The sequence below is a fragment of the Ursus americanus genome, chromosome 10 (genome assembly GCF_024610735.1).
Source record: "Ursus americanus isolate L20-20 chromosome 10, mUrsAme1.1.p, whole genome shotgun sequence".
NCBI lineage: Eukaryota > Metazoa > Chordata > Mammalia > Carnivora > Ursidae > Ursus > Ursus americanus.
This window is the reverse complement of record NC_142136.1, coordinates 32,963,686-32,981,376: the sequence shown is the minus strand read 5'-3', so window position 1 is coordinate 32,981,376 and position 17,691 is coordinate 32,963,686. Positions and strand designations below refer to the sequence as shown.

General features: G+C 34.8%; 1 protein-coding gene across 5 annotated transcripts in view; it reads left to right on the top strand.

Moving 5' to 3' along the window:
- The window catches only part of PIBF1 (progesterone immunomodulatory binding factor 1), a 197,859-nt gene that overhangs the window by 117,907 nt on the left and 62,261 nt on the right, over nt 1-17,691 (top strand). For all 5 annotated transcript variants that reach the window (XR_015725925.1, XR_006782073.2, XM_045810903.2 and 2 more), the window contains exons 12-13: nt 112-262; nt 6,774-6,864. Coding sequence is in view for 3 of the 5 variants with exons in the window: in XM_045810903.2 (XP_045666859.1) it covers nt 112-262; nt 6,774-6,864 (242 nt within the window). In the remaining 2 variants the exon portion in view is untranslated. The remainder of the gene's footprint in view (nt 1-111; nt 263-6,773; nt 6,865-17,691) is intronic.

The window sequence follows — 17,691 nt, the reverse complement described above, 5'->3', positions numbered from 1 at the left end:
AATCATTAGGAAGAGGGAAAAAAATGTAAAAGTATTTTTTGTGTCACCTATTTGTCTTAACTGTTAACCTTATTTAATTCTGCCTTTGCAATTTGTTTCTTCCACTATTAGGTTTTAACTAAAGAATTTTATAGTCTCCAAGTGTCTTCTGAAAAACGCATTACTGAACTTCAATCACAGAACTCTGAGCATCAGGCAAGGCTAGACATTTATGAGAGATTGGAAAAAGAGCTCGATGAAATAATAATGCAAACTGCAGAAAGTAAGTCGCCCACTACCTCACACACACAGCTCTTTTTTCTGGCAACACAAGGAACCTGGTATCATTTCTAAAACCGCTTTGGTATATTTCTTTAAAATCCAATTGGTGACTTTCAAAAAATATGTATCTTATATTTTAAAAATTAGTTAATCTTAATTTTAGTCGTTGGCACTTAAAAAATAGGTTAACTATGATAGACTTTATCTTTTCATTTATTCAGTTCCTCATCGAACAATTAAATGTTTACATGTACCAGGGTCTGGGACTGTGGAGTTCATGTGATAGTTCTTGTTGATAAGACTTCCTCACCTAGACCACTGGAAGAAACAAACATATTAAAGATAATTAAAGTAGCAAGATATGTGCTATTAGCAAGAAATAGGCATTTCTCAGTGGAAATACACAAGAGGTCATAAGTTAATTCCACCTTGGAGGTGAGGAACACAATACGTAAGAGGGGAGGTGACGCTTTGAATGAGTCATAAGAAACAAGAATTCCAGAATACATCTGGTTATAATCCTGGACCTTCAATTTCTACTTCTTCTGTTTCCTCTTATTATGCTATCTTCCACTGTTATCCTTGGTGTTAAGGGAATATTTTAAATTAACATTTCACCATTGACTGAGATGTTTGCTATAGCACATCATTTTTGTTCAAAAGTCAGAAATATCAGGGACATTCTTATAAAGTGGGTTTAAACTTCAGTTGAAGTTGAAATTGGATTCGGATCTGTTTTGCGCACATTTTCTTGTAAAGGCTATGTTATATTTGTAGGCCCATTTAAGGAAAACTTTTATTTAATTCTTACCATTATCTTTTTTCCAGTTCTAAGGTCAATATCTGATAACTGCAAGTTTCCAAATTTGTCTTCAGTGTCTTCACTGGAATCAGAGGAATCTTTATAAATACAGATTTGATTGTACCATACACCTGCTTTAATGCCTCTTTGTCATCTTCTTAAGACAGCATAAAGTCAGATTCCTTAGCATGACTCTTTTCATTAGACTGTCCTTTATCGTTCATGCCTTGCCGTTCCCTATCATATCATCTTATTTTGAAAGTGCCATACTCCTTCTTATCTGCGTAATTTTGCATATGTCCCTCTGTCTAAACAAATCAGGAGTAGAACAGAACTTCCTCAATCTGATAAAGGGTATCTACAAAGAACCTACTGCTAATATCATACCACTGATGAAATATTAAATGCTTTCCCTTTAAGGGAGGGTACAAGGCAAGATTTCTATTTTTATAACTTATATAAAACATTGTAATGCAGTTACATTAAAATATTACATTAAAATAATACATTAAAAAGTATTAAAATACTTTTAATATTCCATTTAATGAAAATGCAAGGGCCTATTAAAAGGCCCACATTTAATACTAGTACACACCTACCAAAATGACTGAAATTAGAAAGACTGGTTATAGCAATGTTAGTGAGAATATAGAACAACTGCAATTTGTTATAGAACCAAACAGCCTATCCAATAGTACGGCAATTCCATTCCTATGTATTTTGCCCAAAAGAAAAGAAAACACATGCACACAAAAAGAATTCTACCTGGATATTCTTAGGAGCTGTATTCATGTTAGTCAAAAACTGGCAACAGCCCAGGTGATTATCACAGGAAAATGGCTCATCAAACCGTAATACGTTTTATACTGTAGAATACTACTCCTCAATAAAAAGAAACAAACTACTGATTCTTCAACAACGTGGATGAATCTGAAAAACTTCATGCTTAGTCTAAGAAACGTTATATGACTAAATTTATATAAAATTCTAGAGGAGGAGAAACTAATCTATAGTGAAAAAATGCAGAGCAGTGGTTGCCTCTAAGGATGGTTATCACCAAAAATTACCCGGGAAAAGAGATACGAGGGAACTTTCCACAGTTTGGAATTCTGTATCTTAATAGGGTTTGTGTTACACATATGTGTATATTTCTCAGAATTCAATGAGTGGTAGACTTAAGATCTGTACCTCTTACCATATGTAAATTTAATTTGTTTTAAAAAAAGAACTTTTTGTAGTTTTAAAAAAAGTTTTAAAAAAAGAACAAATATTGAACTATAGTTGATAATTTACATGTTGAACTGTTGAGAGTAATGGACAGATGTCTACAACTTATTTGGAAATACATCAGAAATGTAAGATTCATAAATGGATATAGTGATAGGTGTGTGATAAATTACGTATAATGCAACATTTAACTTAGAATCCAGATGTTGAGCTATATGGGTGTACACTGTAAACATCTTTCAGCTTTTCCATATGTGTAAATATTTTCTTAATAAAATCTTTTTTTTGAGAGAGAGCAAGATAGAGAGCACACACACCCAGGCCGGGTGGGAGGGGGGTGCTGGCAGAGGGAGAGGGAGAGAGAGAATCTAAGCAGACTGTATGCCCAGCACAGAGCTGGATGCAGGGCTCAGTCTCACTACCCTGAGATCATGACCTGAGCCAAAATCAAGAGTCAGACACTTAACTGACTGAGCCACCCAGGCATCCCTCTTAATAAAATCTTTAGAAAAAATACAGAAATAAATTTTTGCTTTGCTATTGTTTAAACCATCTTAAAATCATCTTATTTTTTTTAAATAATATTTATTTTGTTATATTAGTCACCATACAGTACATCCCCAGTTCTTGATGCAATGCTCCATGATTCATAACTTGCATATCACACCCAGTGCACCATGCAATGTGTGCCCTCCTTAATACCCATCACCGGCCTATCCCAATCCCCCACCCCTCTCCCCTCTGAAGCCCTCAGCTTGTTTCCCAGAGTCCACAGTCTCTCATGGTTCATTCCCCCTTCTGTTTACCCCCCCTTCTTTCTTCCCTTCCTTCTCCTACCAATCTTCCTATTTCTTATGTTCCATAAATGAGTGAAACCATATGATAATTGTCTTTCTCTGCTTGACTTATTTCACTTAGCGTAATCTCCAGTCCCATCCATGTTGCTGCAAATGTTGTGTAATCGTTCTTTCTGATAGCTGAGTAATATTCCATTGTATATATGGACCACATCTTCTTAATCCAGTCATCTGTTGAAGGGCATCTCGGCTCCTTCCACAATTTAGCTATTATGGACAATGCTGCTATGAACATTGGGGTGCGTATGGCCCTTCTCTTCACTACGTCTGTATCTTTGGGGTAAATACCCAGTAGTGCAATGGCTGGATCATAGGGTAGCTCAATTTTTAACTTTTTAAGGGACCTTCACACTGTTTTCCAAAGTGGATGTCCCAACTTGCATTCCCACCAGCAGTGTAAGAGGGATCCCCTTTCCTACATCCTCTCCAACAGGTTGTTGTTTCCCGCCTTGTCCATTTTTGCCATTCTAGCTGGTGTAAGGTGGTATCTCAATGTGGTTTTGATTTGAATTTCCCTGATGGCTAATGATAAAATCATCTTAGAATAAAATATATTTATACTTGGAAGATCAAGAAACTAGGTTCGTCTCTATCCTTTCACAATGGAAATCCTACCCTTAAAGAATACTTAGTAACAAAAATTTTAAAGATGTAGTACAAAACATTCTTTTTTAATACTACATTGTGTACAGTTTTCAAAGGATCACCATCTAATATAGCAAATTTCAGCTGATGAAGATGGCTAGACTTCATTTATTAGGGTATAATTGTGGCAAATGACATAGCCTATTTATACTTGAATTGCTCTTTATAATTAAATAAGTGTGTATTATTTGGATATTTGAGGAGTTTAGTTTTCAAAGATCTCATACATTTGTTAGATGTATTGTGGGGTTCCTGGGTGGCTCAGTTGGTTAAGTGTTGGACTCTTTATCTCAGCTCAGGTCTTGATCTCGGGGTTGTGAGTTCAAGTCCCACATTGGGCTCATGGAGCCTACTAAAAGAAAGAAAGAGAGAGAGAGTATTGCCCAGAAGCTAAATAAATCCCAATATAAAAAGAAAACCAGATTCTGGAACCTGCTGTCCATCTCATCCTACTTGTAACCTCTGCAAGGCATTTGTCACATTTCTTGAGATGCTTCTCTTTCTTCTCGAAAGTCACCTGCCTTTGTTTCTTCTCCATCGATTTTGTTGTCTCTCCTTCTAGCTTATTCTATCTAATTGTTCACCATGGGTTTTCCTCCTCAACAACTCTTCAGTTCTTACTCACCCTTTCTCTGGATAATCTTATCCGCTTTCCACAATTTCATTTACTGTATGTAGGCTAATGATTGCATAGATCTGTAAAGAGTTCCTGCAGTCATTAAATGGGTAACATTTCTTACATTTTTTCTTCTATGAAACTTAACTAATTTTCTTGTATTCTTGATGTTAGTAAGGTTAAAGTCTAATTACTATCCACCTTTTGTCAGCCTTGATTTCTCCCTCATTCTATCTAATGCCTTATCTCACCTCCACACCTATTCATTTGTCTAGAATCTAAGTCTTCTCTTCATCCTCCCTTTGCTCTTAGGGATCATGTCTTAACTGGATTATTACTATAACTTGTGAGGAGTTCTCTGTGCTCATATAGGCCATCCTTTTCCCCATTATTAGAAATTATTTTTCTATAATATCAGCATCAACAGCAAAGATCTTTTGGTCATGTCACCTTTCTATTAGTTTCTTGTTGACCGTGAAAGAAAATCCAAATTCCTTGCCCTAGCAAGTAAGACTTTAGTTGCAGTCATAGTTGGAACTGAGCCTACCTTTCTACTACCATTGTTCTCTAAGCTAACCCCAACCACTTATCTCACAGTTACTAAAACTTCACAGCTCTGTGCCTTTACACATGCACAGGCCCTCCTGTGCCTTCTCTATGAATGTTAGTCTCCTCACACATTCTCCTCCTAATGCTTCTAGCTTAAGAAAAATGGTAGCATTCAGATAGAGGTGCTTGGTGCTCTGTACTTCTAAGACACATCAGACACAAATCTCTTTGGTACCATTTACCATGTGGTGTACAGTACGTTGTTTCTGTACTTAAATCACTACTAGAATAGTTATACCATGAGTTATTAATCCATTAGGTATTAAACTTAAATTTAAGGTGTCCATTAATATCTGACGAGTTTTTGAGATGTTAACTACATTTAACTTCTTCCTTCTGAATTTAGAGACAAGAGTCAGATAGGTATCTAAATAAAGCCCTCTAATAAAGCTCTAATAAAGCCCTCCTGCCATTCTGATACAGCTAAATTGGAGACTTCATCTTGGATCTGGAGCCATGACAGCTGATAACAGTATTGGCAGTGGCGTATGTCATCTCTTGCTTCCACATTTACCAGCCAACTAATAATTCTACCTCTGAAAACTAACCCTGGTTCACCATGAAAAATAGGGGTAAAATTGAGGGAAAACAGGAAAAATGTATTTAAAATTCTGCTTATACCCATAAAAGGATTGGTCAACAAATGTATGCATATTACAGTAATGGGCCTGCAAATAGATTCACTTACTAAGATGAACTGTGTGGCTTTGTTTTAAATCTGAAACACTTCTGGAAGGTTTCTTTTTAATGTTAAAATAATGGTTGTTGTTGAATAATGTTATAAAAATTGTTACATGTCATTGACTGCTTTAATTTGAGCTAGTAAACCTTTAGTTTTTATGGGCTTTAATTATTTTTTTAATCCTAACTTACAGTAAAATTGCCATGGCCTTTAAGCTTTTTAACAATTAACAATGAAATGCTAACCTGTCAGTTAAAATTCCTTCTGAAAAAGAGTGGTGTGACAGTGGCAGAATTTAGAATTGGTCTCACTGAGCTTTTTTCTAATTTAAAAAAAAAAAAGGCCGTCAATACATTCTTAGTACTGTACATTTTTTTCACAGAGTAGCCTACTTAAGTGCACAGTTTCATTATTGCAAGTTAGGATAAAGTTGTTCTGATAAAATAATGCACATCTTTCCTAATTAAAAATAGTCATTTCTTTTATCAAGAAGAGAAGTAGTGAGATTGATGTTATCATTACTTATTTATAATTACATAACATACATTCCACGTAAAAAGCCTTAGAATCATTCAGAATAATGGGGCGCCTGGGTGGCTCAGTCGTTAAGCGTCTGCCTTCGGCTCAGGGCGTGATCCTGGCGTTATGGGATCGAGCCCCACATCAGGCTCTTCCACTGGGAGCCTGCTTCTTCCTCTTCCACTCCCCCTGCTTGTGTTCCCTCTCTCTCTGGCTGTCTCTCTCTCTGTCAAATAAATAAATAAAATCTTTAAAAAAAAAAAAAAGAATCATTCAGAATAACACATCTGTATTATTATGCTTTATAACAAGAAACTTTAACATGTCATATGATGCAAGCCCTGCACCTTTTAAAAATAAATGGAATGAATTTAAGTGACCATGTACTTTAAGAAATATGGACTTACAAATGGACTGTTTGAGATTATGCATTAGTCCTTTTTAATGTTCTTATGCTCCCTGATTCATTAGTATGACCTCTTTTATTTTCACGTCTGCCGTGCTTTTTAAGGGGAAAAAAACTGATTTTACATCATACACTTTAATATTTTTCAGTTGAAAATGAAGATGAGGCTGAAAGGGTTCTTTTTGCCTATGGCTATGGTGCTAATGTTCCCACAACGGCCAAAAGACGACTAAAGCAAAGGTAAAATCAATATATATTTGTTTTACTTATCTACTCAAGCTAAATGTAATTACATTATGCTTTTTGATAATGTGCAAAGTAAAGTTACTTTATTCTTAGTATGCATAAATATTAAATTGCTCACAAAATAAAGCACAGTAAGTTATAATCCTGCATTTCATGTATTTTTAAGTGAGTTTAATGGTCAGTAAAATATAAGTGTACATTAGAATTTTCCTAGAATTAGATTCAGTGGTAATGACACCATTTTAATTTTATTTTCACATTAATTTCAAGTGAGTTACAAATGAATTTGTACCAGCAGTTTTCAGGTTAAAATTAATTAATCATGCTTCCTTTTTCTCTCATTTTTTATTCAGCTGTGTACATTCCTTGGCATATATTTGAGCAAAAGAAAGAGGGAGACAGGGAGAGAAAGAGATTGATAAAATGTGTATTATGATTGAAAGTGTAAAAGACTGTGTAGCCCAGAAAATTTGGGGGAGATCCACTCATGATTTTGTGAGATATTACTTAAAGTACGCTAAGAGAAAAATTGTATCTATATTAATCAGTTTTCTAGTTGACCTAGCTGATTTTTTTACCTAACTCCTTTCTCTAACTTTAATTCATCCTTCTGTGCAGAAACATCTCACTGTCCCATTTGCTACTCTATCAAATCTAAATATTTCTGCCAGACTTCCAGACCCCTCCACATGGCCCCACCCCTCCAGCCTCATTTGCTTCTCTGCCCAAAATGAGGGCAGTACATCTTTATGCCTTTGAACGTCTGTTTTCTCCATACCACACAATAGAGCATCTCTCTTATCTCATTAGCTCTTGTTTCCCATGTCATTTCCCCAGCCATATGGAAGGTTCCTCAAGGTCAGCAACTGTATCTTAATTCTTGTTTATTCCTTAATGTAACATGATGTGAGATACCTAGTAGAATTGTCTCTTTATCAGAGTATTTGAGGATTCAAAGCTGCTTATCTTCTATTTTTATGAGTCGATTTAAACATTTAGAGACATTACACACTAAGTAAGAAAAACACTTCATCCGAATTCTAGTACTTTTGTAGTGATGGCTCAGAGAATATAATGTCTTTAAGGCCGTGATGTAAGATATAGGTCATTTTATAACAAAACAAATGGATGCTTTGAATTTGTTGTCCCTTACTGGTTAAAGAAAATATCTGGAAAATTTTTAGATCAAGGATAGGTGACTGTCAAGTGTCATTTTGTAGCTGAAATGGTTAATTCTGTCTGATGAAGATGCATGTATTTCTGAAGTCTGTATTATTTGAAACATCATGTATAGCCCCGTCCCATTACCATTCTCTGCCCACTCCCTCCACAGGTCACTAAGGGTGACCTCGGCTATTTTGTAATTATCAGCATATCACTTTTTTGGAGCATTAAATTGCCTATGGAGGAATAGAAATGTACTTTTATGGGTAAGAGACTTCTTTGTCAGTGGTAAGTGATTGGTAAATACTGAAAATTGAAATTTGAAGGAAAAGGTCAATTCTCTTCTTTTTTTAGCATATGAATCCTTCAAAAGAATCTTTGTCACAAGGAGGGAAAAAGAAGAATTTTGCTGTTGTAAGCTTTTTTCTTTAGCCCTAAATGCTGAGTTCCTCTAAAATTGAAAGCAATTATTGCTGTTACCTTACTTTTTTAAAAGAATTTCCAAAAACAGATGTTGATTTCTTAATAATTAGAGTGAAGATTTAAGGAACCACAACTGATTCATATTCTGAATAATCTTAACTATCCAAATATTTCTAAAGATTTTATCACTGAGCTATCTATGTGCCTTGAACAAGTGCCTAATGTGCATACTATTAATATCTCCTACCAGCTGGTGCCAGGCATTCGTCTCATGGTGAACCAGAGGGTTATTTTGAGGAAGTGCTTCTCAGGTCATCTAAACTAAGTGAAGGGAAAGTAAGTCTATATACCCAAAGAGGACATTTATGCATTCCTTCGCCCATTCATTCAACATATTCTATTGAGTGCCTACTGTATGCACAAAATTGACCAGTGGCAAAGAGGGTCCCTCTTTTAGGGTCTGACACATTTCCAAAGTTTGCAAAGTCTATATTTCATTTTTTAGTAGATATTTGTAAAGAAGTCAATGGCTTCATGCTCTGTTTAAGTTTAACTTATTTAAGATGAAAGCAATGTAGCTTTTAAGAGAATCTGTATTTAATTCTTCACATTTAAAATTAAAGCAATGGAAACTGAAGGTATATTATAAAACAACTCAATCAGAACCGCAAATGAAATGTTTGCATAATAAAGTTTTCATTATACATTAGTCTATACCAAAATATATTAAAATTTCAAAGGAACTTATTTTCAACTGCTACACGATACATTCCATTCATACTATGTTTGATGTAAAATCTCATACATTCAACAACCAGATTTAGGTACGTTAGAGTAACGCTTAATTGGAGTAAATTTCTGATTATAAAAATAATACACTTATTTTAGAAAATTGCTGGTAATCCTACCATCCAAAGATAACCATTCAAACTTTATATAGACACGTATATTTTCTTGCATATTTAGGCTATTATTGTATGTAATGTGAAAGTTTAATTTTTTATCTTATAATTCCATCTTGAACATTTTCTTGTATCACTGAATAGTCTTCAAAAAGATAATTTTTAATGGTTATCCAAAACTTTAATTTTTAGGCCTTTGGTTTTTGAGTTTCATGTTGTTAAGAAATTCAGTAGTCACTGACAATTTTCACCGGTTGCCTGTTGCTACTGAAGGTATATTATGAAATTTAAGTGAGAAAATGGATGCAGAGTTCATCACACAGTGCCTGGCATATAGTGGGTTATTCAGGAAAGGTTAGTTTGTTAGACTGATTAGTGTTTCTTAGAGTAAATCGCACAGTCGATTTTAGAGGAAAGGCTAATACTCCAAAAACTTTAGGCACAATTTAAGTTTTCACTTTAAACAGCTTTGTTTGAGAATTTTAATGAGACTTCTTAATTAGTCGAGACACTCCCCTGGACATGAAACCAGTTTTGAGATTCACTTTTTTTGATGTTAGTTTTAAGACATATACTGTAATGCCAATTTCCTGTTAAAAAAAAAAAAAAGTAGCAAAATTAATTTTTGTAGTTTGAAAAATAACTCCCAAAAATGTCTCTTAAACACATAATTCTCAAATCAGCTTACTCATATTTTGAAGTTTCAGTGAAGATAATCGACAATAACGAAATATCACATCAAACTCTTTCTGGGACAAAGTTGCGGTTGGTTAAAAGGGCTTATACAATGAAAGTAAATTAAAATGAAATGGGCTCTTCTTGACTTGACTAAACTTGAAAATCTGAAGTAATGTTTTTGTTTCGGTCATGATTGTTTTGAAAATAGCAAACAAGATTTTCTGGTTACATGTTTTGGTTATGCTCTTTAACCTGCAACTTAAATGGGTAACACCCAGGCAGGAACGTGGTCTCAGTGTGTGCTTCTCTGTTTGCTTTGGCAGATCTGAATGGATAGCCTTTTCTGAAGGTTCTTAAACCTTTCAAATTGCAAGATTTACTGCATGCTATAGACCTTTTGTTTTAGTTTCCATCTAGTTTTAGAAAGAGCTTTAAGTTGAAACTCTCACAGTAGACTCAGCTTTATAATAAAGGAAAAAATTAAAGCAAAGGAAACTTTTTTCCCCCTCTGGCAAACTTTGGTACATAATGGAAATTTGGTTTTCTCTCTTTATTCTCATGTGGATGAGTGTGTCCTTGGGGAAAGTTGTACTGATTTCATTTGGGTTAGTTTTAGGAATAGTCCTTTAAAAAGTTACTGATGTTCTATTCATGGTCAACTCGAAAGTATAAACCTGTAGAATAAACTAGGGAGTTTCATATGACTGTAGGTAATCAGCATGAGACCACTATTTGGTTCTCAAGAATTACCAACAGAGCAATAAGTACAGGCACCAACCTGAAGAGTTCTGAAGCTAGAATCATTCTGGCACTAGTGCCCTTTTTTTGAGCAATTTATTTTTTATGCCCTACTAATAGAGACAGACCTCTGACCTGCTAAAATTGAAAAAGATCAAAAAGCCAAATGTTATTTCAGACAAGTAACTAATTAGCAAGTCACTAAATAAATACACTTACTTATTTGGAGTTTTGATAATACTAAGAAAATCATACCAAGATTGAAGGAATTGGGACAGAACATCAGTCCTCCATGGTGCTTTGACCTCTCAGATATAGATGAAGATCTCCCATGTTCACATTGGCAGGGCTATGCTATTATGAAATTATATGTAATAAGCAGCAGTGCTGCTGCCATTGACAGATCTAAGAGAGTAACTTTTATTTGGAGTCAAGAAGTGATGGGGGGGGCGCGACTGGGTGGCACAGCGGTTAAGCATCTGCCTTCGGCTCAGGGCGTGATCCCGGCCTTATGGGATCGAGCCCCATATCAGGCTCCTCTGCTATGAGCCTGCTTCTTCCTCTCCCACTCCCCCTGCTTGTGTTCCCTCTCTCGCTGGCTGTCTCTATCTCTGTTGAATAAATAAATAAAATCTTTAAAAAAAAAAAAAAAAAGAAGTGATGAGGGAGCTAAGAGATAACCCTGTTGGGAAAATTTTACCAGGTAACAGGTGAAGTTTTTGTTTAATATTTAGATACAAAACTGTACTCCTGTAGTAGTAGTTTCTAGTTGATGTTGAACTTAATCTTGGTGCAGGTAAAAGTCACATGGCAATGAATATAATGACAAAGAAGTATGGTTAAGTTGTACCTATGTTAGCGTCGCAACAGCCTGTAAAAGCAATGCTTTCTTGAATTTAGTACATTCTGTACGAAAAAAATAATAACTTTTAGCAGGAGTCATTTTTCCTGACTGTATCCATAGTTACTCTTTTTAAAGAACTTGGACGTACTTGTTTTCATTCTGTGTGCATTGTGCTTAAAGAGACATAAACTCAGCTATATAGATGAGAAATTCTTCATTTGTTTTTCTTTGAATTTCAGTTAAAGTGAATTTCTTCCCATTTTTAACACTCCAGATTTCTACACAGAATCCACTTATTACACCAAATCACGCGCCACAACAATATGCCATATTCGAAGATATAGGAGGTTGAAGTATAAAAGAGATGAATTGGTATCTGTAGTATTTGTTTTCTTTTACTAAGTTTATGCACATTTCTGTCACAAGTTCAGTGCTTAGATGCTGAGCATTAGTCCTGCTTTAATATTGAAACTCTGCAACCTAAGAATATGGCTTCTACCAGTGTGTTCATCTGAACAAAATTCACTTACAACAAAATCAATCAAGAACGATTTATTAAGTGTCTACTCTGTTTAGCACACACCACAGGGGGTAAGACCGTGTCTTCACGTAAGTTGCATCTGTTGGGAAAGAAAAGATTAACACATATGAAAGAATATCGAGAAACATCGAAAAATATATAATTTAATGCCATAATGTGTGCTAGGCTATGTCGATCAGCGCAGTAGAGATCAGTGAAGACTAGCATGGTCAGAAATAGAGGAAGTGAAACTTGAAGGGAGACTTTAAAAAAAAGTTAGGTCTGGTTCACCTGAGTGGCTCAGTTAGGCGTCTGACTCTTGATCTCAGCTCAGGTCTTGATCTCAGGGTCCTGAGTTTGAACCCCACGTTGGGCTCCATGCTGGACATGGAGCCTACTTCAAAAAAAAAAAAAAAAAAAGTTGAATCTGTCAAGCAAGGAAATAACCTGCCTTCCTCAGACTGGGGGGACCAACAGAGGTATAGTGGAAGGAAAATACAAAACATGTTTATGGGACATTAAGTAGAGTAGACATTAATGGAAAATAAGGTTGGTTCAGTTGAGATTACAGAAGGCCTTGATATTTTTAAATAATTTAGAGTAGAATTAATCATGTAGGTAAGATTTGAAGTGGATGAGAAAAGGACATAAACATCACTTCATTAAATAAGAAATACAAATGTCTGACAGACATATGAAAAGATGTTTAACCTCATAAACGAAGAAATTTAAAGATTCTATTGTTTATAAAAGGTTATTAGCAAAACTTTTGAAGATTGATTATGCCCATTGTGAGCTAGGGTATGAAGAAACAGGAAGCCTTATATAAAGTTCAGTCATTCAACAGTTTATTACCGACCACCTCCTTTGTACCAGCTATTATTCAACGTACTTTGACTACATTCGAGAACAAAATAATTAAAAATCCTACTCCTTGGAGAACTTTTTATTCTAGTTCATGAGAATTTAAATTTGTACCAACCTTGGGGCGCCTGGGTGGCGGCACAGCAGTTAAGCGTCTGCCTCCGGCTCAGGGCGTGATCCCGGCGTTCTGGGTTCGAGCCCCACATCAGGCTCCTCTACTGGGAGCCTGCTTCTTCCTCTCCCACTCCCCTGCTTCTGTTCCCTCTCTCGCTGGCTGTCTCTATCTCTGTTAAATAAATAAATAAAATCTTTAAAAAAAATAAAAATAAATTTGTACCAACCTTTCAAGAGGAATGTCTGAAAGTCTGTAATACACATGTGTTGACCCTATCATTATGCTTTCTGAGGACATGGCAGTACAAGGAGTGCAAAGATATATTTATGTAATTATTTAGAACTTTCTACAGCATAAGGCACTGTTATGAATGATGTAATTGGATTGTCTTTTTATTATTGAGTTATAAGAGTTCTTTAGGGGCACCTGGGTGGCTCAGTCAATTAAGCATTTGCCTTGAGCTCAGGTTATGATCCCAGGGTCCTAGGGTGGTCCCACATCAGGCTTCCTGCTCAGCAAGGAGCCTGCTTCTCCCACTCCCTCTTCCTCTCCCCTACCCCTGCTTGTGCTCTCTCGTTCTCTCTCAAATAAATAAATAAATAAAATCTTAAAAAAAAAAAGAGTTCTTTATATTTTCTGGATACAAGTCCCTTATCAGATACATATTTTGGAATGTTCTCTTCTGTTTCATGTGGTTTTTTTTTTTTTTTTTTTTTTTTTTTTTGCTTTCTTGAGGGTGTCTTTTGAAGCACAAAATAGTTTAATTTTGATGCAGTGCAGTTTATCTAATTTTTCATTTGTTGCTTGTGCTTTTGGTGCCATATCTGAGAATCCTTTGCCAAATCCAAGGTCAGGAAGATTTACTCCTGTGTTTTCTTCTAAGAGTTAATATCCTAGTTTTTACATTTAAGTCTGATCCATTTTGAGTTAATTTTTGATATCATGTGAGGTAAGAGTTTTGTAATATTTTTAATGTGGCTCCTAAAAATTTTTAAATTACATATGGGGCTTGCATTATGTTTCTGTTGGACAAAAGTGGCCCAGACCATTGGTCTCTAGACTTTTTGATATGACTCCTGATTGGGGAAAAAAATTGAACATTCACCTACCAGTACATGTACATGTATTTATTTATCAATTGCATACATGTACTATCATATGAATAACATATTATATACATTAAAATATAAAACCTACATAGAAAATTAAAATTTTAAAGACACTTGGGTCTCCTAGGTGGCTCAGTCAGTTAAGTGTCTGCCTTTGGCTCAGGACACAATCCTAGGGTCTGGGATCAAGCCCCACATTGGGCTCCCTGCTCGGCGGAGAGCCTGCTTGTGCTTACTCTCTTTCTCCCCCCCCTCTCTGTCTCTGTCAAATAAATAAATAAAATCTTTAAAAAAATAATAAAACTTTAAAGACACTTAATATTAAAATAAATGTAAGTAAAATTTCCCACACTTCAATGGATTATTTTGCACATAATTGCTTTTGGAGACCACCAGTCTAGACTGTGATCTTAACTTTATAATTGGCTCAAGTCTTCTTCCTTCTCCACAGTGTTGACAGAGAACTCTCTCAAGTACAAATCTGATCATGTCATGCCTAACCAATTTACGGATAAAATCCAAACTCAGCTTAACATTTAAGACTTTTCATCATATATCCCTGCCTTTGTCTCTCTAGCTTCAGCTCTCACCACGTGCCATGTGTTTTATCAATCCATACCACACCCCCACACATCATCCTTTACCTATTATGCTTTTCCCTCTGCCTGGAATGCTGTTTCTCTGCTTCCTCACCAGATGAGTCAGTACTAGTTTTCAGCCCTCAGTGTGCCCCTTCTTAGCATTTAGCACACTATGGTAATTTATTTGCCCATCTTCCTCAGCAGACTAGTAGGTCCTCCAGGTAGAAACTGTGTATTCCCAGTGCCCATATAGATTACAGGCTTTTTATAAATTTTGTTAAAAGAGCATGTTCTTGAATGTCTTAATGAATGAATTAATGTTTCTTCTAATTCAACCTGCTTTTCCAAAGTCATTGATAATTATGATGAAGATAAAAAAGCTAATATTATAATCATTTTTGTTTAATTGCAAGTATGATTATGATGAAAGTTATATGTCCTGTTTTTCCTGTGTGTTCTAGATTTCTCAATATTTTTTATTCTTTTTCTTCTTCCTTTTTTCCTTTTTTTTTTTTTTCCTTCTGTAACATCTATAATCCATGGGCTAAATGGGTCATTTAGGGCAACCTGAGAATCTTAATACCATTTTTGAAATGTCTATGAAGAGATGTGTTCTACTGTCTTTATAATGACTTTAGGAGTAAAAGTAAATGTTTTAAATGTGATCAGTGCTTCACTTGGAGACCAATTATATGACAATTTCTTCTACATTATAAGCATTATGTATCATAAATGAGGTCAACATTCACAGTAAAAGTCACAGTCATTTCTGTAAGCATCAGTTCCTTCAAAGTTTTTCTCAATAAAATGGCTCTATATGCTAGTAATTACAACACCGTAAAACACATTAAAGCACTTCAAGGTATCATAAGATAACTTCCTTCTATTTAGAGTTGATTTTCCTCCCTTAGAATCCTCAACTAAAATCAGGGCAATTCTTGGTAGAAGGAGGTAGCCCTGGTATTAGGACATAAGCACCAGCATACCAAGAATTTCTTGAATTCACTACTTTATGTCATATGCTATTTTGCGTTGATAAGTGATATCACACCATATCTGCATAAGAGCATTATGCAGTTTCCAAACAAAACAAAATCACCCAAACCAAATGAGCTACTTACTTTTTTTAAACATGTTGTCTTCAAGTCATTATCTTCCTCAAAATGTTGGTAATGGGTGACCTTTGCATCTTATTATTTTCTTGCATCCCTTTTCTTCCATTTCGTATCATCCGCAACTGTTTTCTGTGTAATAGCGTTTGATTGTGTTCATTGTTCCATACTGAGCATTACACCTCACGGTCTGTACCTTCAACATACATTCCTGAGAAGTTACCATGTACGAAGGACCCTCGTGCTGAGTTCTGTGAAAGACAGAAAGATGAAGAGACTTATTCTAACGTATATGAAGGATGAGAAAAAAAATGAAAATATGAATGAAGATAACTTAAAGGATTTTATATTAACTTCATAAAAAACAGTTAATGATATGAAATACTGATATTTGCAAACATAATAAATCTAACAGATTAAAACTGTAAACATAAAATAAAATTAGTGTTAAGACTTATTTGTAGAGATCTTATTTTAGGGTCAAATTTGAGAGAACTTAGCATATTTTAGATTGAGAGAGAGAAAATGGGGTAGCCATAACTATAAATATAAAAATCTCTAGAAGAAGAAAGTAGGTAAGTGGTTCCCTACAGCTGGGCAGTAGGATGGGGAACAATGTTAATGGGGAAGGATTTTTTTTTGTAATGAAAATATTCTAAAATTAGAGTATTAGTTACATAATTCTAAACATACTAAAAACCACTTATTTGGACACTTCAAATGGGTGGACTTTGTGGTATATAAATTACATAGCAATAAAATTCTATATCATTAAAGCTGTTTTTTATAAAAAACAATTTCAAAAAATAAGGACTATGTCTTTTCCACCTCTAACTGCAACTGATTATTAAGGCAAAATCTTATGCCAGTCGAAACTTAGATATGAGCATATGTAAACAAGCTGCACAATTCACTATATAAACTTTTACCAGAACTCCTCTTTTTCATTTGGGATAACAAGTTCTTAGAAATGGTTGTGTAGGATGATGTTTAGCATTATTTTCAGAGTTTTGTCTGCATTCCTTTATCCAATGTTAGGAAATATTTAAAATATAATGGAATTGTTCCTGTTCCGTAAATAAATAAAATAATTTTATTTAAAGTGAAAATATTTTGCTGCATGTCATTATGTAACATCTCGTCTTCTCAGATTCCACAGATTTTGCAATTCAGTAATTAACTCCTTCAAACATGAAAATATAAATAGGAAATTTTTAGTTTTTTGGAGTCACAGAGAAGGTCTGTGGAAAAACATGTCTTCCCAACATTATTAGCAGTTCTTTAAAGAATTATACCATGTTTTTTTCCCTAGTAGGTAGGAGAAATGATTTTATAGTTGAACCTTTTTTTATTGTGTCTTAAAAGTGGAATTGGGGCATTTCACATTTAATGTGATGTTAAATACTGAAGGTTACACTCAGTACAAGTTGTGATCATCATGTGATGGTCAAAGGGTGATCTTTTAGTACGGAATATGCCTTTACCATAGACATTGCCCACTTTTCATGCATCTTTTCCATCTCTACTTTCAATAGAAAATCTGTTCAGTTGTTTTTTGTATTATAAAATGCATTTTGTTGTCTGAGGTAAACACTGAAGCTTTTCAAAGTGCAGGCTTATTATTGTTTCAACTAATTGCCTGATTTGTTTGTAAATGGGAAATTTTTATAAAAGTGGAGAAAAGCTGTAAATTGCTATCTTGTGGTCTTTTCAAACAAGTATAATGTAACTCTCATACTTTTATAGCAAGGGCTAGAAACCATTACTGCAG